This window comes from Podarcis erhardii (genome assembly GCF_964252035.2).
Source record: "Podarcis erhardii genome assembly, chromosome: 8".
Taxonomy (NCBI): Eukaryota; Metazoa; Chordata; class Lepidosauria; order Squamata; family Lacertidae; genus Podarcis; species Podarcis erhardii.
Genome location: NC_138499.1, coordinates 85,515,344 through 85,542,976, shown reverse-complemented (window position 1 = coordinate 85,542,976; position 27,633 = coordinate 85,515,344). Strand labels below are relative to the sequence as shown.

Sequence of the window (27,633 nt, the reverse complement as noted above, 5' to 3'; positions counted from 1 at the left end):
TTGTGGATGGATGGGTGATGATTATAGACACTATGTAAGGTGTATGTTAGAGGAGTTTTGTTATTAAACCTTGCAAAGATCTCTTTGCGTCTCTTCAGTGATTTCATCTGTGTAGTCTACTCTGCACGCACACTGCGGCATGTTTCAATTGCCCAATAGCACCATGTCAAATCTTGGCCAATGAACTAATAATGCTTTTTGGATCCCCCAGTCAAGGCTTGAATTTGCACAGCAGCAATCCTGCAGAACAGAATAAAGCTCAACCAGTAAAGCCACAAATTCAGGACTGTAACTGAAAGGAATCACTTGGGTTATTATTGAACAAAACTGCACGACACTTTGAGAGATTATGGAATTTATAGGAAATAAAACCTCTTTAAGCTCCCTCTTGTATTAGGTTAATCAAATTCATAGTTACTTATCCAAAGCAAAAGGCTAGCCCTTGTGGTCTTCAGTTGCACAAGGCTTGCAAATGACAAGTCTTGCTGAAGCAGAGCCAGCTTGGCTTTGCTGTCTTGTCTCACAAATATTTTAAAGTTCTTTGAGAAGGTGAGCTAGAATATTGATAGAGCTGATCCGGTTAACAGAGTGGACTTGGGCTTCCAAAAAGCTGTTGACAAGGTACTTCACTGCAGACTCCTGAGATCACTTCCCAGGCATGGACCCAGAGGAGACTTCCTCCTGTGGATCTCGAGTTGGCTATGTAGCAGGAAGCAGAGAGTAGTAATAATTCAGAGGCAACCTTTGTCCTTTTGCTTCAGGCAGTCAACCATCTTCAGCTGGCCCTGCCTGTGGCCTTGAGGAAAACCTGCTTTTTTGCTTGGGTTTCTCTAATTTCAGAGCTATCTTTTTGAGTCTAGTAGAACCTAGGAACCTCAGAAAATTGAGCTTGCCAAATAACTTTTGAAGTACTGATGAATGGCACTCACTTGCCTGTTTCCCACAAAATGTTGGCACCAATGTTTCTTTCAGGTTTAGCACAATAGTGATTCTATGTTCAATTTTTCTGTTCTCTCTCTCTCCCTCCCCTCCCAGAACTGCTTGCCTATGATGTCAATCCAGCATATAATCAGGTGGCTTTATCCATATAATGTTCTTTTGGGGAGGGAAGGCAAGACAGCCGTAGAAGATGCATTGAAGGTAAGCGTTCACTGTTTCCATACAAATTATTCTGGCATAGGTAGCAGCCACACTTTTACAGTTCTCTGGAATAAAATAATAATAATGGCTAAATTATTGGTTTCAAAGCTAGAGAAAGCCCTATGGTCTCAAGAACTTTCTCTTCTGCTGTGTCTCCAAAAGTGTCTTCTAGTTATTGAGGCTTTCTGTATTTATTTCATGTCATTTTGGGTGGGGACAGAGAGGACTGATGAAAACTGTAAGTGAGGGCATTCCATGAGCTGTGTTTTCTTTTTGTGGTTCCTTTTTAAAATACATATTTTTATTAAAGATTTCTTAAAATGCATGCATTGTCTCTTTTCTCAAGCTGTGTTTTCTACAGATAAGTTTCATTTGTTGTGAGACGTTAGTGTTGCATACAGTGTTGGGTTAGGAAGGAAAGATGGGGAAAGGGGAATGGTGAGTCGGGTGGGGTGGCAATGCTTCTGTTCTTCTACTTAGTGCGGTGTTTCCCAACCTTGTGCCTCCAGCTGTTTTTGAACTACAACTCCCATCATCCCTGACTAGCAAGACCAGTGGCAAGGGATGATAGGAATTGTAGTCCAAAAACAGCTGGAGGCACAAGGTTGGGAAACACTGACTTAGTGTATGTGTGGGGTTTTGTGTCAGTGTCACTTGTGTGGGTTCTCTTACTATTCACTTGTTTATTTCCTTGGTGGTAAGAGAGGTTGGGGGGTGGCTTAGAGTGTGGTTGGTTGTCTTTGGTTGGCTGTAGTGAGATTTGCTTTTGTTTGTGAGTGGGGTGTGTGTGTGTGTTTTCGGATCAGGTTAGCCAGATTGATTTGTATGCTGTCGGTGGATTCTTCTTGTTGTCTTGTTGGGCTGTGTATGCTTTGTGATTCTTTTTGACATGTTGAAGTCTAATGATGACTGAATAGCAAGGATGTCTTGAGAGACGTAGTCTTCCATGTTCATGGTGCCCTGTAGGCTTATTAAATATAAGTTAATTGAGTGAAACACAGAAGATCTGCATTGACAGTGCTCTTGCTTAAGGGGACATATGCAACCCAAACCTGTTCATGCTTCTTGAAAGTACTGTATTTTTCGCTCTATAAAACACACTTTCCCCTTCCTAAAAGTAAGGGGAAATGTGTGTGTGTCTTATGGAACGAATGCAAGCTGCGCAGCTTTCGCTGAAGCCTGGAGAGCAAGAGGGATCGGTGCGCACTGATCCCTCTTGCTCTCCTGGCTTCAGGGATAGCCACCTGAAGCCTCCGGAGCACAGTGGGAGCACTCCCACTGTGCTCTGGAGGCTTCGCATTGCTTTCGCTGAAGCCAGGAGAGCAAGAGCAATCGATGGGCAGAGAGGGAGAGCTGCGCAGCGCCCCTTCAGCAAAGCGGGAGGAGAAACGGAGCCCCTTCCGTTTCTCCTCCCGCTTTGCTGGAGAGGCGCTGAGCAGAACTAGGTGCGTCTTATGGTCGGGTGCGTCTTATAGAGAGAAAAATATGGTAATTCCCAGTGTGTTTAATAGGGCTTGCTCCCAAGTAAACGTGCATAGGATTGTAGCCTTACTTTTTTAAGACCAGTTTTCAGGAAGCTTTCCATGTTTGCTACCTTCCCTTCAAACTGATGACATTTGATTAATTAACATTTGATTATGACATTTAATTAATTAAACTAGATCTGAAATATTGAAAAATTAATCATACATTTTGGGATCATTTTACTTTTCCCAGTTAGTTATGAGGCTTCATTTTGCTATTAGATCTGTTCTTTAACAGAAAGCAAATACTGTCTCCACCTGAGGCTCTTTTTTTGTGTGTGGGGGGGGTGTGTGTCATGTCTACAGGAGGACTGGTTAAAGGAGCAGACAACATACAGCTAGCCATTATGGAAGCTGTCTCATGTAATCTTCACCCTTTATATTTATAATAATATTTGCCCATGGCTCTTGGTGATCCTGTAACATTGGTGCAAGTTCAGCATGGTGGCCAAGCCCAGACTAAGGACCAAACAAGGTGGAGGAGTTTGGGGCTGAAAATACTTTCACAAATAGAATAATCTAGACCTTCTATTCCTTCCTCTTTCTTAGCGATTTGAGCTCCAGGATTCAGAAAGACCTGTTGTACCTACAAGAGTTTTAAATGTGAACAAGAGGGAGGATGGCAAGGTTTTGCAGGCTGACGTGACAATTCAAATAGCCGGGGAAGCTGTGACATTTCAGGTAACTATTTAATTGTTTAACAAGTGGGAGGATAAACTTTATTGCACATGTATTGCTATGTTGCTGCCTTCCTTTCATTTCTGACTTTCCCAGAATTTGACATAAAAATCAACAATATGTTGCATTCCTGTAAACTGGGATGCTGACAAACTTGCTTGGGTGTCATGACAAGCTATGGTTATTCTAAAGCAGGAGTGAAAACTTCTAAAACCATAATTGTGGCAGTTCCAGGTGCTTATGTGTGCGTGCACAAGCAGGAAGCTTGTTGTGGAGCACCCTTGTAGTGCTAAACCATAGTTTAATGTTTGATGATACAGCAGTCAGTAAGAAAGACAAGCTGAGCTATGGATGTAGACTTACATATGGTTTGTTCGTTGTTCAGGGTACAAGTTATATTCATATTATTTGACAGGCAAATGTCAGAATTTGTTTTCTGGAGTGAATGCTTGAGCAAAGAGAGCTATGTGTTGTTAGCATATTACAGATATTAATATTGCACAGTTTGAAGCAAAGGGATGCACGGAAACAGAGTGCTTTTGGAATGAAGCATGGTCCAGATCCATGAATATTATTCAAAATTTTACTTGCAGAATGTTCTTTAAAACATAACACACAAAAAAGTAAATGATACATCAAAACAGTTTCATATCTTGTGCATATCAAGCACAGGCTCAGCATCTTCTTAGAAATAAAATAAGCTTATAATGTGAGCTGACAAACGTAGTGCTCTCTCTCTCACACACAGACACACACAGAGAGACAGAGAGGTAGTGCCTACATTCCACCCTCCATTTTCCCTGGAGCTGTTTTATCTCCCTTCAGGAGAGTCTTTTACACATCTTTACTCCATAGAGTCTGAAAGAACAAAAGATTCCAGCCACCACTCTCCAAAGATGGCGAATTTGCAACTCAGTACCTTAATCACCTGATCTAAGGTTACTCACTCACATGTTAGCTACTAGAGAACTACAGTTAATTATCAATTCAGCTAGAGCTCAGAGACCCTTTCTTGGCTTTAATATAGCCCCATGGAAAACCCCCATGTTAAATCTTTTCACCAATACACAGGTATTCACCATTTGTGTGAATTAAACCAATTATGCTTAACATAGTGCTATCTGTCTTTTAGGTTCCTGCTGGGACTAGGCCACTAAACCTGCATTCTGGGACAGACAATTTCATTAAGACTCCCAGCCATGAACAGCAATTGGCAGAAATGATATTGTCCCACATGGTTAAAGATATCTGTTTGATTGGAGAAAAAGTAAGTGCCATAATGTAACTGTAAAGGTAAAGGGACCCCTGACTGTTAGGTCCAGTCATGGACGACTCTGGGGTTGTGGGGCTCATTTCACTTTACTGGCCAAGGGGGCCGGCATACAGCTTCCGGGTCATGTGGCCAGCATGACAAAGCTGCTTCTGGTGAACCAGAGCAGCACACAGAAACGCTGTTTACCTTCCCGCCGGAGCAGTACCTATTTATCTACTTGCACTTTGACATGATTTCGAACTGCTAGGTTGGCAGGAGCAGGGACTGAGCAACGGGAGCTCACCGTCAACCTTCTGATCGAACCGCCAACCTTCTGATCGGCAAGCCCTAGGCTCAGTGGTTTAGACCACAGCGCCACCCGCGTCCCTAATGTAACTGTACATAGTGCTAAATTTAATGCACTATTGTGATATACACAAACTTATACCAGTTGGTGAGGGTGGGGTAACTGACCATACTAATTTATCACAGACTGATTTCTATTGTGCGCCTCACCTGGAAGGAATTGTTACTTGCTCAGGTTGAACGTACAGCTGCTTCAATCAGCTTGTTCTCCTTTCCCCCTCCAGGGTTGTGGCAAAACAGTTCTTGCTAAGGAATTTGCAGCTACATTAGGGTATAACATAGAACCCGTCATGCTATATCAGGTAAGTTTATTGATACCCCAACCCTTGGCCTCCTAGGCTTGTCACACACTGACCAGAGGGTTGCATTTGGATTGTCGCTCGTCTCTTATGGTGTTACCCTATTCCTTACTAAGGGGGTTGGACCAGGCTATACAGTGGTGCCCCGCAAGACGAATGCCTCGCAAGACGAAAAGCTCGCTAGACGAAAGAGTTTTCCGTTTTCTGAGGTGCTTCACAAGACGAATTTCCCTATGGGCTTGCTTCGCAAGACGAAATGTCTTGCGAGTTCTTGTGAGTTTGTTTCCTTTTTCTTAAAGCCGCTAAGCCGTTAATAGCCGTTAAGCCGTTAATAGCCGCTACACCGCTAATAGCCGTGCTTCGCAAGACGAAAAAACCGCAAGACTAAGAGACTCGCGGAACGGATTAATTTCGTCTTGCGAGGCACCACTGTACCATTGCAGATGCCATGCAGTTGAAGTCCCTTCAAAAGTCCCTGCCCTGAGAATTGTAGTCTATTCTCTATGATTCCTGTGCTGCAGGGCTGTTAATTTTTATATAGAAGAGTAATGTGAGATCCCACCTGCAGTCTGAGGTGGTATAGCCCAGGCACGGCAGTGAAAAGTAGGTCACTGATTCTGTGATCTGTTGGTAACTGGAGCTGATTTCATTTTCAAAATAAATCTTCATCTTAATAGTTTAGGTTGCTTTTATGTTTACTTTAAAACAACAAATTTGGGTTTGTGTTAAGGTGGTCTGGGGCATGACTTGGCACCATTCTATCACCAGAACCATTTAATATCTATATGAAGAGTTTGGGAACTAAGTTTCATCAGTGTTCTGATAGCACTCAGCTCTAATTTTTGGATGGCATCTGAAACAGGAGAGGCTGTAGGAGCCCTGGACCTGGATAAGGGAAAATAAGATGACAAAATAACAATATTGTACATTGAAGTTGTTTAGAAACCAGTTTTTCTTTTCTGCTGCTCTGTTCTTGGTATTGCCTATTGAAGACATGGGTTGATGCCTAGGTAGTAGCGGCAACTAAGTAAGGACGACAGATTAAAGAAAAGAGAGGTCAATCCTTAAACTGCACCAGGACTAAAACAGGATTTTTCCTTAATTGGCAACATCCTTTCATTTGAGGCAATGTTTGTTGCCTGCTCTGGAGACAAAGCTGTAGCATGCTTATATGTGTATCGCACATTTTATGTGTGCATAAATCCACGGCTAAAACAATCACAATTCCTTTTTTGATGTGTCGATTAAAGCAAAATATTGCAGTGCCAGCAAAATAAATGCTTTGTATTATTGAGCCTCACACTAATAGTAGTTTGCTGCTGCTGCTGTTGTTACTCATAGGATATGACAGCCCGAGATCTACTGCAGCAGAGGTACACTCTCCCTAATGGGGACACTTCCTGGAGACCATCTGCACTCATAACAGCCGCCCTGGAGGGGAAGCTTGTTATTCTGGATGGGATTCACCGTGTCAACCCAGGAACCCTCGCTGTTCTGCAAAGGTCAGTGTGACAGTCCTAGAGGAATAGATCTGTGGGGTGTTAATGAAGGATGCAGCGACCGAGGCTTTAAGAAGTAATAATAATAATAATAATAATAATAATAATTTATTTATACCCCGCCCATCTGGCTGAGTTTCCCCAGCCACTCTGGGCGGCTCCCAATCAAGTGTTAAAAACAGTACAGCATTAAATATTAAAAACTTCCCTCAACAGGGCTGCCTTCAGATGTCTTTTAAAGATAGGATAGCTGCTTATTTCCTTCACATCTGAAGGGAGGGCGTTCCACAGGGTGGGCACCACTACCGAGAAGGCCCTCTGCCTGCTTCCCTGTAACCTCACTTCTTGCAATGAGGGAACCGCCAGAAGGCCCTCGGCGCTGGATCTCAGTGTCTGGGCTGAACGATGGGGGTGGAGACGATCCTTCAGGTATACAGGGTTACCGAGGCCGTTTAGGGCTTTAAAGGTCAGCACCAACACTTTGAATTGTGCTCGGAAACATACTGGAAGCCAATGCAAATCTCTCAGAATCGGTGTTATGTGGTCTCGGCGGCCGCTCCCAGTCACCAGTCTAGCTGCCGCATTCTGGATTAGTTGTAGTTTCCGAGTCACCTTCAAAGGTAGCCCCACGTAGAGCGCATTGCAGTAGTCCAAGCGGGAGATAACTAGAGCATGCACCACTCTGGCGAGACAGTCTGCGGGCAGGTAGGGTCTCAGCCTACGTACCAGGTGGAGCTGGTAGACAGCCGCCCTGGACGCAGAATTGACCTGCGCCTCCATGGACAGCTGTGAGTCCAAAATGACTCCCAGGCTGCACACCTGGTCCTTCAGGGGCACAGTTACCCCATTCAGGACCAGGGAATCCCCCACACCCACCCACCCACCCACCCACCCCCTGTCCCCCCAGAACAGTACTTCTGTCTTGTCAGGACTGGTCCACACTCACCGGGGCTTCTGCAGGAGTGTTTCTGGAAGATTCTGACAGTGCTTGTGAAGAGTCACCAATTTGGTGAACCAGTCACGAATTGTGGAGTCCGGGCGATATTTTTTCAAGCCAATGGAGCTGTGTAGCCTTGGACACCAGCCCCACAGAGAGCCCCCAGTTCAGGGAAATGTTGTTTCTGCATGAGCACAGCCTGCTTGCAGTCCCACGTGCTTCCAAGGCACGAGAGGAGCTGCCAGCAAGTGCGAGTTGGCCATAAAAAGGCAGTTCACTTAAAATACTATAAATAAATAGGTTGGCAAAAAAGGACCAAGGAGCACAGCAGATGTCATGTCTGCCACATAGGTTGGCCTTACACGGCTGATTTGACAAACAGAATTGCCAGTTCTGAAGAAGGGTGATCTTGATGCAGAATGTGGAGGGAGGGGGCTTTAACTGTTGCCCTGCCGTAGCCCTTTTAAATGGCACTACAGGTGGGGCATAGGATTTAAGCACCTCCCTCCACACAAATGTCTTTCCTGTGTGTATGCTACATGCCCACATGAGGAATATGAAAACACAGGAAGATTATGCTTCAGAATTAGGGGCGCTTTAAGTTAAATTAACTGAAAACAGCTTAGGATTTTATTTAAGTTAAGTGATGAATTAATATGTTTAATTTCATAATGTGAAGATCTAAGGATGTTAATGTTTAAGTTAAATTTTTTTTTAAGAACTGTGATTTGGAAAACCGTTAAAAGGACATGCAATGAAATTCAACCAAGGGGAAGCGAGGAAGTCACTTAACAATGTTAATAAGTGTAATTTTTAATAAGACTATGATTTATGTTTGTTTGTTTTATGTGTTTGTTTATAATGTTGTGAAAACCAATAAAAAAAATTGGGGAAAAAAATTAGGGGTGCAGGTGGCACTGTGGTCTAAACCACTGAGCCTCTTGGGCTTGCCGATCAGAAGGTTGGCGGTTCGAATCCTTGCAACAGGGTGGGCTCCCGTTCCTCGGTCCCAGCTCCTGCCAACCTAGCAGTTCAAAAGCACTTCCAAGTGCAAGTAGATAAATAGGTACTGCTCTGGCGGGAAGGTAAACACGTTTCCATGCGCTGTTCTCTTTTCGCCAAAAGCAGCTTAGTCATGCTGGCCACATGACCCGGAAAATCTGTCTGCAGACAAACGGCGGCTCCCTTGGCCAGTAAAGCAAGATGAGCGCCACAACCCCAGAGTCGTTCACGACTGGGCTTAACTGCCAGGGGTCCTTTACCTTTACCTCCACTCAATGGACCTAATCTAGCTCTACTAATCCTACCATGACTGATTTTGTTTTGCTTTTTTAAACTGCCACATAAGACCAAACCACGTGACAGGTGCCATATCCATTTTGGTCCTGAGTTATCCTTAGGTTGCTTAAGTTGTTAAACATGATGGAAAGTGTATGGCTTGGTTTTGCATCTGATGCTCACATTGAATGGAAATAGATGAATTACACGTAGGAATATTCTGCACTGTAACATTTAATTAAGATAAAGGCGGAATCTAGAAACCAGACCGAGCACATGCAAAGCGACTTCCATTAGTTGTGGCAGTCCTGGCACATGTCGCCCTATGGTTATCCTGAAGCACAATCTTCCTGTGTTTTCATATTCCTCACGTGGGCATGTAGCATATACACAGGAAAGAATTCTTCCATGTAAAGTCTAAAGTGGCCCCAGGCCATAGCATTAACTCTTTCAGTATGAAATGGTTGTTTCATAACTGGAGCTGCAGTCTTCTGAATTTGCTGTTGGTTTCTTACTGCCCCTCTAGAAGTCATCATTCTAAATTGTTTCATTAGGGATTGAAATGAGATTTATCTGTGATGGTGATAATAAAGTGTGAAAATGTTCGGTGTGTACATTTCTGGTTTAGTTAACACCACTGATTCTGTGAACTTGCCTTCAGTTATATGTTAATATTGCTATGCTTTCCTTTAAATCACATTTTTGAATTTGTACTGGTTATGTTGTTGTTAACACCTTGGAATTTGAGGGAGAACAGGAAGCTGTGTTGTGGGTAGGATTATTTTTAGCTCTTATTTTCCCCTAGAGCGCTTGCTCCAGATTTTCAAAGTGCTTTTCCTGTATGGAAGCTTTAAAGAGCGATTTGAGGTTGCCTTTTGAAAGAAAAACCCTTGGGCAATGGATGCATGGGCAGACTGAATGCCTGAACATCTCTGTGTTGTAGCCCATATATTTAATTTTGTTCATTTAAAACGTATTGCTATACTGTTCAATACTACATTCTTTCAAAAGATAGGAGAGCTTGTTTGTTACATTATACTTCATGCATAATTTAAAAAGCAAGTGTTAATTCCTTGTCCTAGTTGGATGTTCTTGATCAGAGCTTTAACTCTGATTCTGAACTTTTGCTGTAAATTGCATCCTTCAGAAAATGTGTTCAGATTGGAAGATGGCCCACAACTCATTCATGTTCACCTGTAGGTTTGTTTTATGCGTGGATATTTCAACACATGAAGGAATTGCTATGATGGTCAGTGGCAGGAAGGGCAAGCATGAAGTGTTTCTCTAATTAACAAGTACTGATTATTAGAACAGAACCTCTAACTTGCTTATTGCCCCCTTTTTTTGTAAAATCCTGTGCAGGTTGATTCATGACAGAGACATTACTCTGTATGATGGCACTAGATTGCTCAGGAATGAGAGATATCAGAAGTTGAAAGAAGATCTACAGCTTTCTGATGAGGAACTACAACAAAGGTAGCCTGCTGGGTGGTGGTGATGATGATGAAGATTAATGTTTGTTTGCCTGTATGTCTGACTGTGTTGCCCCAGCCACTCTGGTTGGCTTCCAACAAATTAAAACATCAGACACATCAGACACAGTAAAACATCAGACACATTATCAAACTTCCCTATATAGGGCTGCTTTCAGATGCCCTCTGAAAGTCAGATAGTTGTTTATTTCCTTGACATCTGATGGGAGGGCGTGCCACAGGGCGGGTGCCACTACCGAGAAGGCCCTCTGCCTGGTTCCCTGTAACTTTGTTACTTGCAGGGAGGAAACTGCCAGAAGACCCTCGGAGCTGGACCTCAGTGTCTGGGCTGAGCAATGGGGGTGGAGATGCTCCTTCAGGTATTCAGGGCTGAAGCCATTTAGGGCTTTAAAGGCCAGCGCCAACACTTTGAATTGTGCTTGGAAATGTACTGGGAGCCTATGTAGATCTTTTAGGTCCAGTGTTATATGGCCCCTGGTGGCCACTCCCAGTCACCAGTCTGGCAGCCACATTCTGGATTAGTTGTAGTTTCTGAGTCACCTTCAAATGTAGTCTCACGTGTGTTGCAGTCGTCCAAGCGGGAGATAACTAGGGCATGTACCCAGGCAAGACAGTGCACAGGCAGGGAGGGCCGTTGTGTCAGATGAAGCTGATAGACAGCTGCCCTGGACACAACCAGTTTAATCAGTTTATTATGGTCATAGACCAGCAGTTTGCCCTGGACGCAGAAGTGACCTGTGCCCCCAAGGACAGCTTTGAATCCAAAATGACTCCCAGGCTGTGCATCTGGTCTTTTAAGGGGCACAGTTGCCCCATTCAGGAACAGGGAATCCCCCACACCTGCCCACCTCCTGTCTCCCAGAACCAGTACTTCTTTCTTGTTGGGATTCAACCTCAATCTGTTGACTGCCACCCACCCCACAACCATGAACACCCAGCCCAAACCCTGTGATGATACCTCCCAGCAGTTTCATATGTTAAAAAGCACAAGGGAGAGGACGGAGCCCTGAGGCACCCCAGAAGTGAGACCCCCCGCTACTTTCTGGACATTGCCCAGGAGGAAGGAGCGGGACCACTGCACAACAGTGCCATGCTTCATAGAAAGCTCTGTGGCCACGACAAGCACAGTAGCTTGTTTAAAATCCTGGGTATTTTCCTTCTCATAACTTTTCCCCTAATTTTTTTTTTAATATTAACATCCAGTATGTGTGTTTGTAGCATATTTGCAGTGCATGAGGAGCCATGGACTTGCTGTGATCTGTAGCTAACTGGCGATGACTCAGAGGAGCCTCATGAATGTGATGAGGCTGCATATCGCTGACGCTTTGCACCAGTGGCTCACAGATATTTTACCACGGGAATCTTTTTCTTTTTGAAGGCTACTTGCCCCATTAGTGCAATGCAACCTGTAACGGAGCTGACTGCCAGAGTCCCTGCATTTCCTGACACAAGTCATCACACAGAGGGATTGGAATGAGTTTCAGAAATGAGCACGTTATCCTGTTTACTGGTGAAAATAGAAGTGTATAAAATAGAAATGTGAAGGCAGCTGCCCTACAAAAGTAGTTCTTTCTGTAATAAGCATGGTTGCTTTTCTTTGACATTTGCTGGTTTCCTACATTTTGACAAATGCAAATTTATTATTCCCATTTCACATTATTTATTTCAGACGCTTTGTTGTTTGTGTTTTATCAGTCAGGGATTAGCTTTGAGGCTTATGACTTTAAGCTAAAAATAACTGATGTCACCACCAGCATTTTGATCTGAGTGTTTTCAGCAGGCAGTTCTCAGCTTAGTCTTTGAAATACTAGATTTTTTTTTTGTAACCGCCACTTTCCAAGCAGTGATGTCTAACGTACCATTCTTGTTCAGAATGCTGCCATACTGTGTTGGTCCGACAAAGTGAAAAACAGAATAATGCAGGCATTGCCACCTCTCGGACCATGCAATGAGTGGGAATGCGAAAGCGAAACGAGCTTTTGAGCTGCATTCAGGTGTTCTTCAGGCCTGGGCAAAGATGGCACATCTAAAACTTACCGTTTTCTCGCAGGTCCATTTTCCCCATTCAACCTTCCTTTAGAATAATTGCCTTAGCAGAGCCACCTGTCATAGGAAGCTCCACGCAGCAATGGCTGGGCCCAGAGCTCTTGACGCTTTTCCTTTTCCATGACATAAAGCCTCTGAACAAGAGTGAAGAAATTAAAGTTATTAAAGGGGTGGTAAGTATTTGCAAAACTTTGCCTGGCTGCTTGGCTCTGGGTAGCCATTCAAGGAGTCCTTTGAATGGCTACCCAATGCCCTTTCTTTCTCTCTCTCTCCCACCCCCCGTCCCCCTCTGTTCTCAGCTTTTTGAGAAGCAGGAGGTGTGTGAGGTGCTGCACAAACGGTGTTTTTTGAGTTCTGCCCTCTCATTTATACTGTGAAAATGAATAGATCATATATATATAAACTGAAATACATGCATGGTATATATGTGTAATACATGTGTACAAGAGGGATCGGCAACAAAATGTTGCAGTGTGGTGGACAGTGTGGACAGTCTGCTGTGCAGAGTGCCTATCGAACAGGCAAGCAGGCCTGTCTCTTTCCAGATTACTCTCTTCTACTTCATGGCCTCCTTCCCCATTTGTGCTTCCCCCTTCATGAAACAGACATTCTCTGTTCTGTGGCTACTGAGCATGGTTTGTCCTCAGTGATCTGGGGTTTTTTTGGTCAGTGATCTGGGTCAGTTTTTCCCCCTCAGTGATCTGGGTCTTTCCTCCTAAGTTTATCCACCCCCACCCCCCAAGTTACAGTTCTGTAAACTTTGGGGTTTTCCAAGGCTGCTGATGCTTCTCTGTGGATGATGCCATTTTGGCAATGTCAGCACTCAGATAATGAATGAATTATATAGTGCTAGCCATATTTTATATTTATATATATTTTTTCAGGTTCCAAATGTTCCTAGTGCTGCAGTGGAGCAGCTGCTGAAACTAGCACACAAACTCCGCGAGACAAATGATCCCACTGTGAGTCCAACCATTCGAATTTCAGTTGTTCCGTTTTGCTTTCCTCCTTCTTTATCGCATCCTGTGTTTGCCTAGAATAACAGCACTGCTGCAAGACCATCAGCAAATGCCCCACTTACCAGCCTAGCAGCTGCATGCAGCACTAGCTGCAGCCTTCAGACTGTCTTCAAGGAGAGTCCCATGTTGCAGTAGTTGTCAGCATCGCCCTTGAGCCAGTGCACCAACTGGACTCATGCACTTCAAACCTGACTGGGATAGGCGAGCTGGGTAGCACTTCCAGAGACCACCTTTCTCACAGGGACAGGTCACAGTGCTGTGGACTCACAGCTTAGAGCTGTGAGCACCGGATTCACTTCCACAATAATACAGTCGTTGCGCAGCAGAGTTTTGCAGAGTCTTGCAGAGGATAAACCACTCGGAGAGCAGCTCTGTAGAATATCTTCCTTTTATTCTATAACTACAACTATAATACAAAACTATATACAGAGCTAAAAGGTCTAAGCATAAATCAATGCTACACTGAGTGTAGCAGCAACCTTATGTCTAGACACGATCTCTAGCACTCAGTCTCTCTCTCTCCCCGACACACTGACTGACTCACTCACTCACTCACTGACTCTTTTCTCTGTAGAATCAGCAGACTCATCAGGAGATTCTTGGATATGGGAGGGGTGAAATCTCCTCAGTAGTCCTGGTGGGAGGTCACCCGAGTATGGACAACTGAGGCTCTTCTGGTCCAGGAACAACCATAGCTGACAAGCTGACCTAAGCTGGGCATAAACACCCAGTTCATTCAAGGAGGAAGTGCAGTCCTTCCTAGAACAGTTCATTCACCTAACTCCTGGACACAGAAGCAGCCCCACTCCCACGCCTCTCTCTTACAGCCTCAGTTTATTGCTCTCATTCAGCCCATCACTGTCTCCCAACATCAGTCACACCTTCACAGCTTCCCCTAATCACAGCCTCCCCTAATTCAGATGGAACGGAGAAGTAGAGGACTCCGTGGCCTAGATCTGCATGTGACAGCTCCCAATGGTTTCATATGGTTGTTGAATTGCATAAGGGAGGGAATGGTCCCTTGATGGACCCTACAACTCAAAGCCATGGGACTGAGCCACGGTCTTCAAGGACCACTTTCTGGTGGTGATCCTTTGGTCAGGAGGAGTGCCTCCCCTGAGTAGTGCCTTTGGGAGACTCAGGAGAGAATCCACAGGGTTGGTGTTAAAACTAGGCCCGAAACCTGGCTGAATGAGTGCAGATGATCTGCTTTCTCCAGGCATGCCAAGACATCCCTCTTGACCGTCTTTCCCAGAAAGGGGAAGTTTTCTATAATCTTGATCCAGGAGGGACCTCTTCAGGAGGCTCCACCACTTCCACTTTATGGAGTGGGCATCATCCACTCCCTGGACCCATCCAGCCAATCCCCCTCCTGGATTTTGCCAGCCCTAATGGGCATGGATGGAGAGGGCCTCACTGTTGCAAGTGTCCTGTAGACATTCTGAGGCTGGAACCACTTAAGCTGATGCCACAGCCTGCAGCGGTGCTCCAAAGACCTCCACTAATTGTGGCATCAAGTCAGGCAAGGATCTGAAAGATTTGTCACTCTTTGCGCCTCAACAGGAGTCTATTGAGTGGCCCGTTAATGATATGGCTCTGGTCTGGACCAGTCAATTTGCTGCTCCAAACACCCCTACTGGGCAATTCTCAAGAAGCCATAGTGACTGAGAAGTTGTTCTCCTTGCTTCCACCACTGACCTGTGTATTTGTACCTATATTTGATCAGATTCCCACTGAGACTTGTGCCACCTGCGCTCTAGCCATCATCCAGCACCCTTCATTACCCAGAATTCCTCAGAAAACAAAGGAGCCCATTGGACTGCCCTCGGTCAGAGAGGGCTCTTAGAAGCTCATTGATGACCATCTGCATTTTGCCATTCCCAGTGAAACTAGGACCTAGAAAATCCCCCAGACCATTCAGAAATGTATTATTTGACTACCATTTATTCTATGTCTGCATTTAAGAGGAAATGATTACACATTACGTGTCTTGGATGCTGGTACAGTGGTACCTCGGGTTAAGTACTTAATTCGTTCCAGAGGTCTGTACTTAAGCTGAAACTGTTCTTAACCTGAAGCACCACTTTAGCTAATGGGGCCTCCTGCTGCTGCCACGCCGCCAGAGCACGATTTCTGTTCTTATCCTGAAGCAAAGTTCTTAACCTGAAGCACTATTTCTGAGTTAGCGGAGTGTGTAACCTGAAGCGTATGTAACCTGAAGTGTATGTAACCCGAGGTACCACTGTAGTTTTGAAGGGCAAAAAAAAATCAATGTATTATTCATTTAATGCCTAATTAGCACCCAAATCTGCTATATCTAAAAAGAAAATCTCTGTGGCCCTTCACAGATTTCTGACATACAGCAAGTCTGAAAAGTGGGGCCTCTCCACAGGGATAACGTTTTGAAATTTCAAAATGTCCAGAGGCCTGCACGTCAGAAGTGAGTCACAGTTCGGACCGAGGGGAGATTCCTACAGATGAATAGTGACAGGACATCTGCAGAAAGATATAAATAGCCCTCTTGTGCTGCGAGTTGAAATGTACGCCTTAGGTATACAATCCTTGATGGCTCATGCAGCGTCAGGGAGAGAATATAGCTGCTCACTCCCCCCATAGGGTTCCAGATGCATGTTTACCCTTGTGTAAGGCGATAATGACAGGGCATGAACTTGGTTGCTAACCTGTTCAATACACAAATTACTCTTGCTTTTAAACATGACCTATATCTTGAACTTGAATGTCCCTGCCAGATGTTACATTTTCCAGAGTCTCTTTCTGTTCCATGTAGAAAATGCTCATATAAATAGTTGTAATTTGCTTGCATCTTGGCCATTGGAGAAAAGCAAAGAGAACAAATGGATGTGAATTTGTGAGCAGTTCTGCTCTACAGTGTTTATATATATATATATATATATATATATATATATATATGCTAACTAGTGCAAATTTGCTGTTTGAGGAGAGTGAGAGCCAACTGTATAAATGGATTCAGTGTCTCTTCTAAGCCACAAATATATAGGGTCAGGTTTAAGGTGCTGGTTTTGACCTTTAAAGCCCTCTGCGGCCTAGGACCCTCGTACTTATGGGACCGCCTCTCCTGGTATGTCCTGCAGAGGACCCTAAGGTCCATGAATAATAATTGCTTGAAGGTCCTGGGCCCTAACGAAGCCAGACTATCCTCCTCCAGGGCCAGGGCTTTTTCAGTGATGGCCCCGACCTGGTGCAATGCTCCGTCCCACGAGACTAGGGCCCTTCAGGATTTAACCTCCTTCCGCAGGGCCTGTAAGACAAAGCTATTCCACCTGGCCTTCAATTTGAATTAGCCTGGTCCTCTATTCCCTTTTCCCCTTTCCTCTTCTATGAAGAAACCCTTTCTGGGACCCCACATTTAAATTCTTATTCACACACCTCCTACTGGCCCTAGTGGGACCAACTTGGCTGGTTAGCCCTGGTGATCATTTGATGTCTACTGACTGGGGTTTTTTTTTTTCCTTTCTCCAAAATGACCCCTGAATTTTTGATTTTTATTGATATTGATGCCGCATTTTATGTTGTGTTTTATGCTGTTTTAAAGTCGCATTTTAATCACTGTTTCATATTGGCTGTTAGCCGTCCTGAGCCTGGGTTTTAAAACCGGGAAGGGCGGGGTATAAATAAAGATTTTTTTTATTATTATTATCCCAAACACTATGGCTTTGGAAAGCGCTACAAATGGTTTTCCTCTGTTAGTGCAGGTATTTGAAAGAGAAGCTGAAGTATGTTTGCTGCTATCTCCTTACTGGTTCCCATTGTGCTGTACTCACCATGTAACATCTGGAGTTCGATGAATTGTTCTTATAGTTTATCATGCTGCCATAACCCCAGGGATCTCTTAACCACAGTTAAGGACTCAGAGGCAGGCTAGGGGATTGTGTACTTGCTCTTTGCCAAACCACCCCGCTCACTTCACTTGATGGGATTGACATTGGTAGAGCATTGAGCTGACACTGTTATGGCCAACCAGAGTTTGCTATTCAGCTTCGAACTCCGATTTCAAATTCCATTTAAGAGGGAATTCTGGTTAACCATATCTAATCATCAATCAATCTTTATTACGGTCCAGAGACCCAACAAATCATTACAAATCAATAATCATACAGCCCACCTCCAGGTTAAACAAGCATTTTGTTTAGAATATAGGGCTCATTTGTTCTTGCAACCACCGATAAAAACTTTGCCACTGCTAATGTTCTAGCATTTGTCCGGTCTTCCAGTAGGAACCTGACATAGTGAGCCTCTGATTTTCCCGGGAAAGGTACCAGCAAGGGTAATATCAGTTCAGGCCTGGCTTGCTCATATTTTGCACAATGCAACAAAATATGTTTTATGGAATCGATGTCTTGAGCACACGAGCAAAGTCTGTCCTGGTAGGGAACTCCTCTCAACTTGCCATCCAACACTGCAGAGGGAAAGACATTTAGTCTGGCTTTGGTGAAAAGCCTTCGGTAGTTTGGTACTGTCAGGTTTTTAATGTAAGATGTTAACTTAAAGACATACCCATATTGAACTCCTACTAATGTTAGTGCTCAAGTCTTGATGCTTGAACTTCCTCAGTTGAGATCTAGTAATTGACATCACTGTGAAATTATGGTATTTTTTATTTGGATAGTGGATTTTTTCAAGTTATATAGCACTTACAGCAGAGACGTGATTGAATTGCGCACTGGTGTCAGTTGCATAACCATGGGCAGCTTGGGATTTAAGCCTTTTCCTCCTGCGTTACTGATTAAGAAATGGTGAATAAAATTAATTTTACTTTGGCTAGGCTCAGTCATTGGCATCATCCTTGTCTACACGGCAGCTCTTGAGAATTTGTCGGCGTCTATCTCAGTACCCAGATGAAAGACTCTATGATGCTGTCAATAAAGCTTGTCTTTCCAGGTATATTTTTGCATTATTATGGTTGTGAATTATTATTATTGTGTTTAGTTTAACAACACAAATACATTATTTATTAACAATCTCAAATTTCCAGATATTGCTTTTGATCTTTTTGTTTAACTGAATTCCACTTTATGATGATAAAAGGGCGAAGACAGAATTATTTGTTTCTTAACTGTATATCCCATGCTTCCTCTCAGTCAAAGGCAGCAAATACAAAAGTGAGAAAACAAATAAAAATAAAATAAAAGCACATTTAACACATTTGGAAACATCTAAGAATCTGTTATAATATTGAAAACATCTAAAAACTTGTAATGCAATCAGATAATCTCACAGCTAATAATGTCAGGGTTGCAGAAAGAGTAGCTGAATAGTAGACCTTGGTGTGGAGAGGGCAGCTGAGTGGGACCCAGCGAGGGGCAGCCTGAGCAAGGACCACCCACCCTGGCATGCCCATAGAAAGCAAGTTTCCAGGAAGTCTTCTCGTAGTGGGTGAGCTGAGAGTTTGTTTGGGCCCTGGTGGCTGAGAGGGAGGGTACACCAGAAGGAAATTGAATTGAGATTGATTAAGATATTAGTAACTTTGTTTCTTGGGACGCGGGTGGTGCTGTGGTCTAAACCACTGAGCCTAGGGCTTGCTGATCGGAAGGTCGGCAGTTCGAATCCCCGTGACGGGGTGAGCTCCCGTTGCTCAGTCCCTGCTCCTGCCCACCAAGCATTTTGAAAGCACGTCAAAGTGCAAGTAGATAAATAGGTACCGCTCTGGCGGGAAGGCAAATGGCGTTTCCATGTGCTGCTCTGGATTCGCTAGAAGCGGCTTAGTCATGCTAGCCACATGACCCGGAGGCTGTACGCCGGCTCCCTCGGCCAGTAAAGCGAGATGAGCGCTGCAACCCCAGAGTCGGCCACGACTGGACCTAATGGTCAGGGGTCCCTTTACCTTTCTCTTTACCTTTACCTTTAACTTTGTTTCTATAGGTAATGTGTGTTTTTGCAATATTTTGTTCAAGCTCTCTGCTGTTGCTTCTTTTATGTACACTGCTTGGAGATTTTTTAATATATTAGAATCAGTTGGTGAGCAGAGGTTCAGTCCATCTCATTTTGGCTGGGCACACCTGCTCCCTTGCAGGGAACATGTCTGAGAAGCAGACCTCGACTGGGTTGAACCCCGCCCTCCTACCCATCAGCTGATGCCACCCAGTGATGTCACCTGATGGGCAGGAGGGTGGGGCTTGGGGGGAAATTGCCTCACAGGCCAAGATCAGTCTGTACACTGGAGGTTCCCTCCCTGTGCTCTACAGCCCCTGAGTAAATAGGTTTGTGACTTTTGTCTTGGCTAGTGTTGTTTAAATAACTAATGTATTCATTATAATCTGGGTGCATTTTGCTGCAATAAGGATTAGAGCAATGAAAAGAAATCTGAGTGTTTGCTCTCCCATGACATAGTGTCTAAGATCCATGCTGAAACACAAAACACATTTCAGTAGACACATCTGAAGTGGTTGAGGCAAATATGTGGATGGTATTCTAGGACCACACTGGACTATGGTCTTGTCTCTCCGTATCGGAGAATTGCAAATATTGTTGATTATTCCCCCCCCCACACACACCCGAAAATAAACTTTCTGCTATTTCTGTCTCATTAGGTTTTTACCCAACCTTGCAAAATCTGCTTTACATAAAAATCTGCTGGACTCCGGAATTGAAGCAAGCCCCATTGAAACTCTGGAAATGGAGGGGAAAGGCTATAGCTGTAAGCTGCGGTCCTCTCTCTCTCTCTCTCTCTCTCTCTCTCTCTCCCTCTCTCCCTCCCTCCACCCTCTGCTTCTTCTGTTAAAGTCAACTTTAGGATAAACAGGTCATGATTTGGTGTTTCAATCTCACTACCTCCTAGAATGCCATTTGCGTACTCTGAGGGTTTGCTATGGCAGCTATTTCTCTAAGCAAAGGGAAACCCAAAAGCTAAATAGAAAGTATTCAAATGCGGTCAGGCTAACCAGAATACTGGCAAAGCACAGTGAACAGCTCACTGCTGAGAGCAGGCCTCCAATTCAGACCTTTAAACACCTCAGAACCTCAGAACCACCTTTTTCTTCTCAGAACCACATTTCCTTCCCCCACCCCCCAAAAAACGTATTGACCGGTGAGCCATTGCATGGGGCTGCATTTCCCCCACTTCCCTAAAACGTGGCCTCTTCCTCCACCACTAAATTAGATTTGAATTCGATGATAAGTGAGATTAAGGAAAATATAAACCTTTCGGAGAATTGCTAGATTATACTTAAATGACCGGATATAAGATTGTAAACAAGATGATAATTTGCTTGAAAAAACTTTTTAACGATGCAAGTGGGAGCGGGAGACGTGAGGGAGTCCAAAGAAGTGATGAAATTATGTTATGATGTAAGTAATGTTGTTTATTATTTATGCATTTGTATTCAAAAATTTTAATAAATATTTATAAAAAAATAAAATAAAACGTGGCCTCTTCCCCTTTCTGCTACCTGGAAGATCTTTTGTAACTCTAAAAGTAGTAAGAAGCATGTGAGACAAGTCATGGCATTATATGTCTACACAGTATTTAGTTTCTAAATAGTTTCCAGGTTTTAGAATGCACAACTCTCCTGATAAGCATGTTTTCTAGCTAGATGCTCATTCTCAAAATCAAGCTTTCATAATGACAAGTCTCAATGTATCTTATGTTCCCCACCTCCACGACTTTGCTAAAATCAAATATTTCCATTGCACTTTGAATGGATAAAGTTGTGCATATATGTGGTTTGTATGAAACCTCCAGGTGAAGTGGACTCGGGAACCCTGAAGATTGGGGCGGTCACAATCCCGATTTATAACCCCTTGGAGAGGATGAAAGTGCCCGATGTTCTCTTCTATGAAAATACCCAAGTAAGTGCTGATCTCTCACTGACCAATTTTGGCCAAGATTTTAATAACAAATACTTACGACCAGATTTCTCCGCCATCCTTTTCTAATGTGATTAAAACACTGCAAACGTTATTCAAATGTTCTAGCTAAATACATCGCCACCGAAGAATTTTGTTAACAAGGTTGCTGTGGCTGTTTCCAGCAAAAAGTGGCACTCCTAATTCCTTCACTTACTTCAAGTCCCATTTGCCACGTAGGAAGTTTATTGGAAGGTTCCTTCTTCCATTCATTACTGTGTTATTTCACCTTCCTAGCAATGGATTTTACATTTTTCTGCTGTGTGTTAAGGACAGCCTCTGTTATTATGCCTCTATTATTATCAGTATCAGTTTTAGTATTATTCAGTAGATTCATTACTGAGCTAGACATACCTGTAGCTGAACCAATCAACATCAGTTCTTAAATTCTATAGATTAATGTGTAATTAAAGGAAACATATATTATTGCCTCTCTAAATGAGTGTGGCCACTGTGCATCACCAACACCACAAAAAATTACACATGTACATTCAAGAGCTCTGGAATACTTTTTCCTGCTGTCTTGCCATTACTAAGTTGTTTCAAGTTTTACAAAGCAGTTTTAATTTCTCTCTAGCATATGATGGTGATGGAAGATATGCTAAAAGACTTTTTGCTTGGCGAACACCTTCTCTTGGTTGGCAACCAGGTGAGAGCAACGCAATATTTCTTGCTAGCGTGTGCTTTTGTTTTACTGTAATTAGTATTTATTGAAAGCTCTGACCTGGATAATTTGACAGAGGACTGACACTGAAAAGTCCACTGTTACTGTACATGAGGAAAAAACCTTGCCTCCCAGGATGTAAAATTATTTTGAATATTACCCTCAGAATGAGCTTTGGGTCTCACAATGAGCTTTGGAAAAATAAGCAGACTAAGGTGGGGTTAAAAAGTGTGTGTCTCCAGGGAAGAGATAGCCACTACTTTGCAGTGTGCCAGCAAAGCCCCTGCCTGGACGCGGGTGGTGCTGTGGCCTAAACCACAGAGCCTAGGGCTTGGCGATCAGAAGGTTGGTGGTTCGAATCCTTGCAATGGGGTGAGCTCCTGTTGTTTGGTCTCTGCTCCTGCCAACCTAGCAGTTCGAAAGCACGTCAAAGTGCAAGTAGATAAATGGGTACCGCTCCGGCGGAAAGGTAAACAGCATTTCCGTACGCTGCTCTGGTTCGCCAGAAGCGGCTTAGTCATGCTGGCCACATGACCTGGAAGCTGTCTGCGTACAAACGCCGGCTCCCTCGGCCTATAGAGTGAGATGAGCACATAACCCCAGAGTCCTCCACGACTGGACCTAATGGTCAGAGGTACCTTTATCTTTACCTTTTGTCTACTTATCTGAACCCAGGCTCATGGCTGGGCTCTCCTCCTTCATCATGAATGGTAGCTGAGGACAAACCTACAGCTCGTTGTTTGCAAGGGAAGTCCTTAACTACTATGAGCCCAGTTTCAGCTGACAGTGCAAAGCTAAACCTTGAGTTAGCTACTGCAGGTGCTGGGAAAGATCTCCTCTCCGGAAGTCAGCATGTTCCCACAGTCCCAGGAAGCCGTTGTTGACTGTGTTGTGCGAACTAGGCCTAAAAAAAATGTTGTTTCTACATACAGTATTGCTTTTTGTTAATCATTTTTCCATGGTTGGGGTTTGGTTTTCCTTGGTTGTAAAGAATATTTAATCCTGTTGCATTAATTTGCCGTTAAGGAATGGAATGGTTTTCCTTTCTGCAGGGTGTGGGGAAAAATAAGGTGGTTGACAGATTCCTTCACCTGCTCAATCGACCAAGAGAGTATTTGCAGCTGCACAGGTAAGACGGGCTGTGTAGTCATTTTACATGACTTCACAATTAGGTAGGCACCTGTTTAACCTGTTTTTAGCTTATCATTGAATTTAATCATTTTTAAAATGTTTTAAATAGCTGTTTTTACTGATCATTTTACTTTTTTGTTCTTGTAAACAGCTTTGATGCTTTTTTTGAACGCTCGGTATATCAATTTTATTATCTCAATTATTGGGCTTTGCTATAAATTATACTGGATTTTTCAGACACTTGGCTGGTGAAATGTTACAGATGCTTCCAGTAAACATCCCTTTAGCTGGCCCAACCTACTTCCAATACAGTGGTACCTCGGGTTAAGTACTTAATTCGTTCCGGAGGTCCGTTCTTAACCTGAAACTGTTCTTAACCTGAAGCACCACTTTAGCTAATGGGGCCTCCCGCTCCCGCTGCGCCGCCGGAGCACGATTTCTGTTCTCATCCTGAAGCAAAGTTCTTAACCTGAAGCACTATTTCTGGGTTAGCGGAGTCTGTAACCTGAAGTGTATGTAACCTGAGGTACCACAGTACTGGATAGAGTGATATAGCAATTTAGAGTTGGAGTGAATAACAAGGTCACGGGAAATGTGCTGCATTTAAAGTTCTAACGAGACAAGAAATTAAACCATTTTTAGAACATAATTTTAGGAAAAGGTGAGTTGAATAGTTTGAGCAGTCACCCGTAAGAATGAATAGCTAATAAACAGAGACAAATGCACCCAGATCTATGTGCTCTTGCATGTTTCCCTCAGTGAAGCAATGCTTATCAACTTGTATCCCTCAGTTTAGCTTCTGAGTCTCTTCATGATCCTCTCCTGTTTCCTTCCTCTTCAATTCAGCCATTTCAGCTGATCAGGTCTAGCAATTACCTCTTCTGTTTTCCAACTCAACTCCTAAACAATATTTTCACTCCCCTTTTCAACCTTTTCAGCCAATCACCCAAGGAGAATAAGTTTCTGTTAGTTAAGTTTTTATTTCCCCTAATTGCCACGTTCCTGATCTAAACCTTTTAACATCCTGTGCAGAATTTCCTGAGGAAAACATCCCCTTGAACATTATTATGAACTTTTGACCCTTCTGTTCAGGAAAGCTGCAGAAGCAGCCATTTTGCAGCCCACGTTGTAAAACCAAAAACCAAATGCAAAATGGCTGAAAGTCCTGCTCTTTTGCTCTCTTTAGAGTTATTCAATCCAGTGGGTGGGAAGAGGAGGAGTCGCGTTTTCCCGTGAAAGATTCCTGCCTTCCAGGGGGTTGGACTAGATCTGACAAACTGGAACGTGTCCAGAGGAGGGCAACCAAAATGGTCAAAGGCCTGGAAACGATGCCTTATGAGGAACGGCTAAGGGAGCTGGGCATGTTTAGCCTGGAGAAGAGGAGGTTAAGGGGTGATAGGATAGCCAGGTTCAAATATATAAAAAGATGTCACATAGAGGAGGGAGAAAGGTTGTTTTCTGCTGCTCCAGAGAAGCGGACACGGAGCAATGGTTCCAAACTACAAGAAAGAAGATTCCACCTAAACATTAGGAAGAACTTCCTGACAGTAAGAGCTGTTTGACAGTGGAATTTGCTGCCAAGGAGTGTGGTGGAGTCTCCTTCTTTGGAGGTCTTTAAGCAGAGGCTTGACAACCATATGTCAGGAGTGCTCTGATGGTGTTTCCTGCTTGGCAGGGGGTTGGACTCGATGGCCCTTGTGGTCTCTTCCAACTCTATGATTCTATGATTTGTTGTCCCTTCCAACTCTACAATTCTCTGATTCTATGTTGAACAGGATGGTGCATTAGATGAATTCCAAGCTGAGACAGGTTGCCTTGGAGGGATTTGGGGTTTGTCCAAAGTTAAAGCAGGCGTCCCTGAAGCCTTTTGTGTCATCTTGGCAACCCAGGCATAAAAAACATGCATGGACAAGCAAAACTGTTTCTCTAGGTTTATTGTGTATGGAGAACACCAGGGGAGAGGGGGCAACTTTGCAAAATTGAAACTTGTGTGTTCTAAACAACGCGTTGGAGTGGAAATATTCTGATTGGAAAGGGATTAAAGCTTTCAAAGGTTGTAAAATAATGCTGAATGGCATGATCTCTTCTACTCATTAAAACAAGGGACTGCTAACTGAAAAATCATCTCGAGGTGGTGAAACAGAGTATAACTTCCCTGATAAGACTAACTTTGGTTCCCTTTTCCACACCAATTTTGCGATGAAAGCATTTTTCCGTAAAGCTCAGTGCTGTTAGTAGTGTAAAATGGAGTCTGATATTTTGAAATAAGAATAAATTAATTCCCTTTTTGACTTGTGCATGTTTTGCTATCTTAGAGACACGACCGTGCAGAGTCTTACGCTTCAGCCTTCAGTTAAAGATGGTCATATTGTCTATGAGGATTCTCCACTAGTAAGTCCACATTTGTGCATTTGAATATATGAGTTCTTCACTAAAATTCATTGATGGGTCCAAGTCCTTATCTTGAGGTGAAATACATCTTTACAAATCTAAGAATGCCCTGTTTCTTTTCAAAGTAAGTTTTCTAGCCCTCAAAACAAGTACCTTGGGTTATGTTACCTTTGGGTAACGTAATTTTGGGTTGTGAACGCGGCAACCCCGGAAGTATATACTTCTGGGTTTCTCCACGTGTGCAGAAGCACTCTATCGTGCCTCGCACATGCGCAGAAACGGCACCTTTGGATACGGACTTTTCGGGGTAAGTACGGACCCACGGGATGAATTAAGTTCATATCCGGAGGGTCCAGTGTAAGTTGAAAAGTATGGAAATGAAAAATATGGGTGAAATCCAGCGCTGCTCTTCCTCTCATGGAAATGGCCTTTGACCTGGCAGAAGTTTCTGCTAATAGAAGAGAAGGGGAGGCATTTTTCCCCATTTCTCCCTTCAGTTCCCACATCAGCTTCCTTGCTGTTCTAGAAGATGCCCCAATCCTTTGGAAGAAATTTTCAAGGCCACAGGGAGAAGTGGAGAAAACCCCTTCCCCTCTTACATTAAGCAATAGATCCACTTTGCTTGTGTGTGGAGCTTAGCTTGTGCTTACCTCCCCACAGCTGCACTGATAATAAGCAATCAGAGAAACAATCCATTGAATGTCTTCTCTTAAATACTCAAAATGTGAACTCTATGACAAATGCACAGGTAGTAAATTTATATCTCTGTCGAAGTGCATCCAGAGTTGTGCAGTTTCTTTTCCAATGCGCGTGCTGTTTAACGTTTTTCAGGTGAAAGCTGTCAAAAAGGGGCACATTCTGGTTATTGACGAGGCAGACAAGGCCCCAACAAATGTCACCTGCATTCTGAAAACCTTGGTGGAAAGTGGAGAAATGATTCTGTCTGATGGAAGGCGCCTTGTTGCCAGTAAGTAAACCCATGAACACAGTATTCCAGCAGTTGCATTTGTTGCAGATTAATGAACAGCACATTTCTCCAACGTTTGGGCCTTCTTTTGGTCATTCATTACTATCTAAATATAGTTTACCCAAGAAAATAAAGCTTTTAGGTTGCAAACACTCAGACGGTACATTAGGTTCTTGTTCTCTGTCTCTTATTATTAATGTATATTTGAGAATATCAGAATAATTATATAATAGGAATGCATTGCCCTAGGAAACAAAGATTTTTAGTACTACCAGCCAGTGCTGCGGTCTTGTTCTGGATAGCTTGCAAGTTTATTTTAAATAGTTCTGGGAAAAAGACCTTGGCTCTGCAAATCTTTGGTCCCAGGGGCCATAAGAGGCATTAGATGTGCCACATCAGAGGCAGAAAGACAGCTCCACCTTCAGAAAAGGAGACCCGGCTACCATTTTGCTGCCACCACAGCAGCTTCCATGCCATTTGCCCTATTGAGGTCAGAGCTCTGAAGTCAGTAAACTCAAGAGGGGTTTTTCCAGGGTGATTTGGAGGGATTCTAGGGAATGCATGGATCCAAAGGATGCAGTCCCACAACATGCCTCTATTCAAGGAATAAATTAATGCATCCCAAATGGTGGTGGAGTTCATTCCAATTTTTTTTTTAAAAAAACCCATAAATAAAAAGAACAGAGGAGCACAGATTGTGTTCCCTTTGCCCCTCACTTCCACTCTGCCAGCAAGAGTCCAGCAGACGTGCCTTCTTAATTTTCAGCCCCTCATGCCTTAGGATTGTTGCCTTAAGGAATTAAAATGGAAATATATGAGATTAGCAAACACTGGCCTCTGTCCTTCTTTCCTTCCCTCCTTCATCTTTCATGTCTCTGCCTCCCAAAGGCTTGCACAGCTGTTCTTTGCTGCAACCCTGGCTATAAGCTCCGCAGGCTAATGGTGCTTCTGCGAGGCACCTCTCTTTGGGACGGGGGTGTCAGCTGGATGTGTGACTGCTATATCACATGTCTGTGTTTACTTTCCAGGCTTGGAAAGTATGAGAACGGAAGTCAGTCTTATCTCT

At 43.6% G+C, this 27,633-nt stretch overlaps 1 protein-coding gene across 3 annotated transcripts in view; it reads left to right on the top strand.

The window, feature by feature from the left end:
* The window catches only part of VWA8 (von Willebrand factor A domain containing 8), a 104,064-nt gene that overhangs the window by 21,085 nt on the left and 55,346 nt on the right, over positions 1 to 27,633 (top strand). For all 3 annotated transcript variants that reach the window (XM_081872586.1, XM_081872585.1, XM_081872584.1), the window contains exons 9-23: positions 1,036 to 1,140; positions 3,213 to 3,344; positions 4,474 to 4,608; positions 5,184 to 5,261; positions 6,600 to 6,760; positions 10,335 to 10,448; positions 12,516 to 12,684; positions 13,396 to 13,473; positions 18,335 to 18,450; positions 20,100 to 20,206; positions 21,251 to 21,357; positions 21,992 to 22,063; positions 23,131 to 23,207; positions 25,525 to 25,600; positions 26,432 to 26,567. In XM_081872586.1, the coding sequence (XP_081728712.1) occupies positions 1,036 to 1,140; positions 3,213 to 3,344; positions 4,474 to 4,608; positions 5,184 to 5,261; positions 6,600 to 6,760; positions 10,335 to 10,448; positions 12,516 to 12,684; positions 13,396 to 13,473; positions 18,335 to 18,450; positions 20,100 to 20,206; positions 21,251 to 21,357; positions 21,992 to 22,063; positions 23,131 to 23,207; positions 25,525 to 25,600; positions 26,432 to 26,567 (1,663 nt within the window). The remainder of the gene's footprint in view (positions 1 to 1,035; positions 1,141 to 3,212; positions 3,345 to 4,473; positions 4,609 to 5,183; positions 5,262 to 6,599; positions 6,761 to 10,334; positions 10,449 to 12,515; positions 12,685 to 13,395; positions 13,474 to 18,334; positions 18,451 to 20,099; positions 20,207 to 21,250; positions 21,358 to 21,991; positions 22,064 to 23,130; positions 23,208 to 25,524; positions 25,601 to 26,431; positions 26,568 to 27,633) is intronic.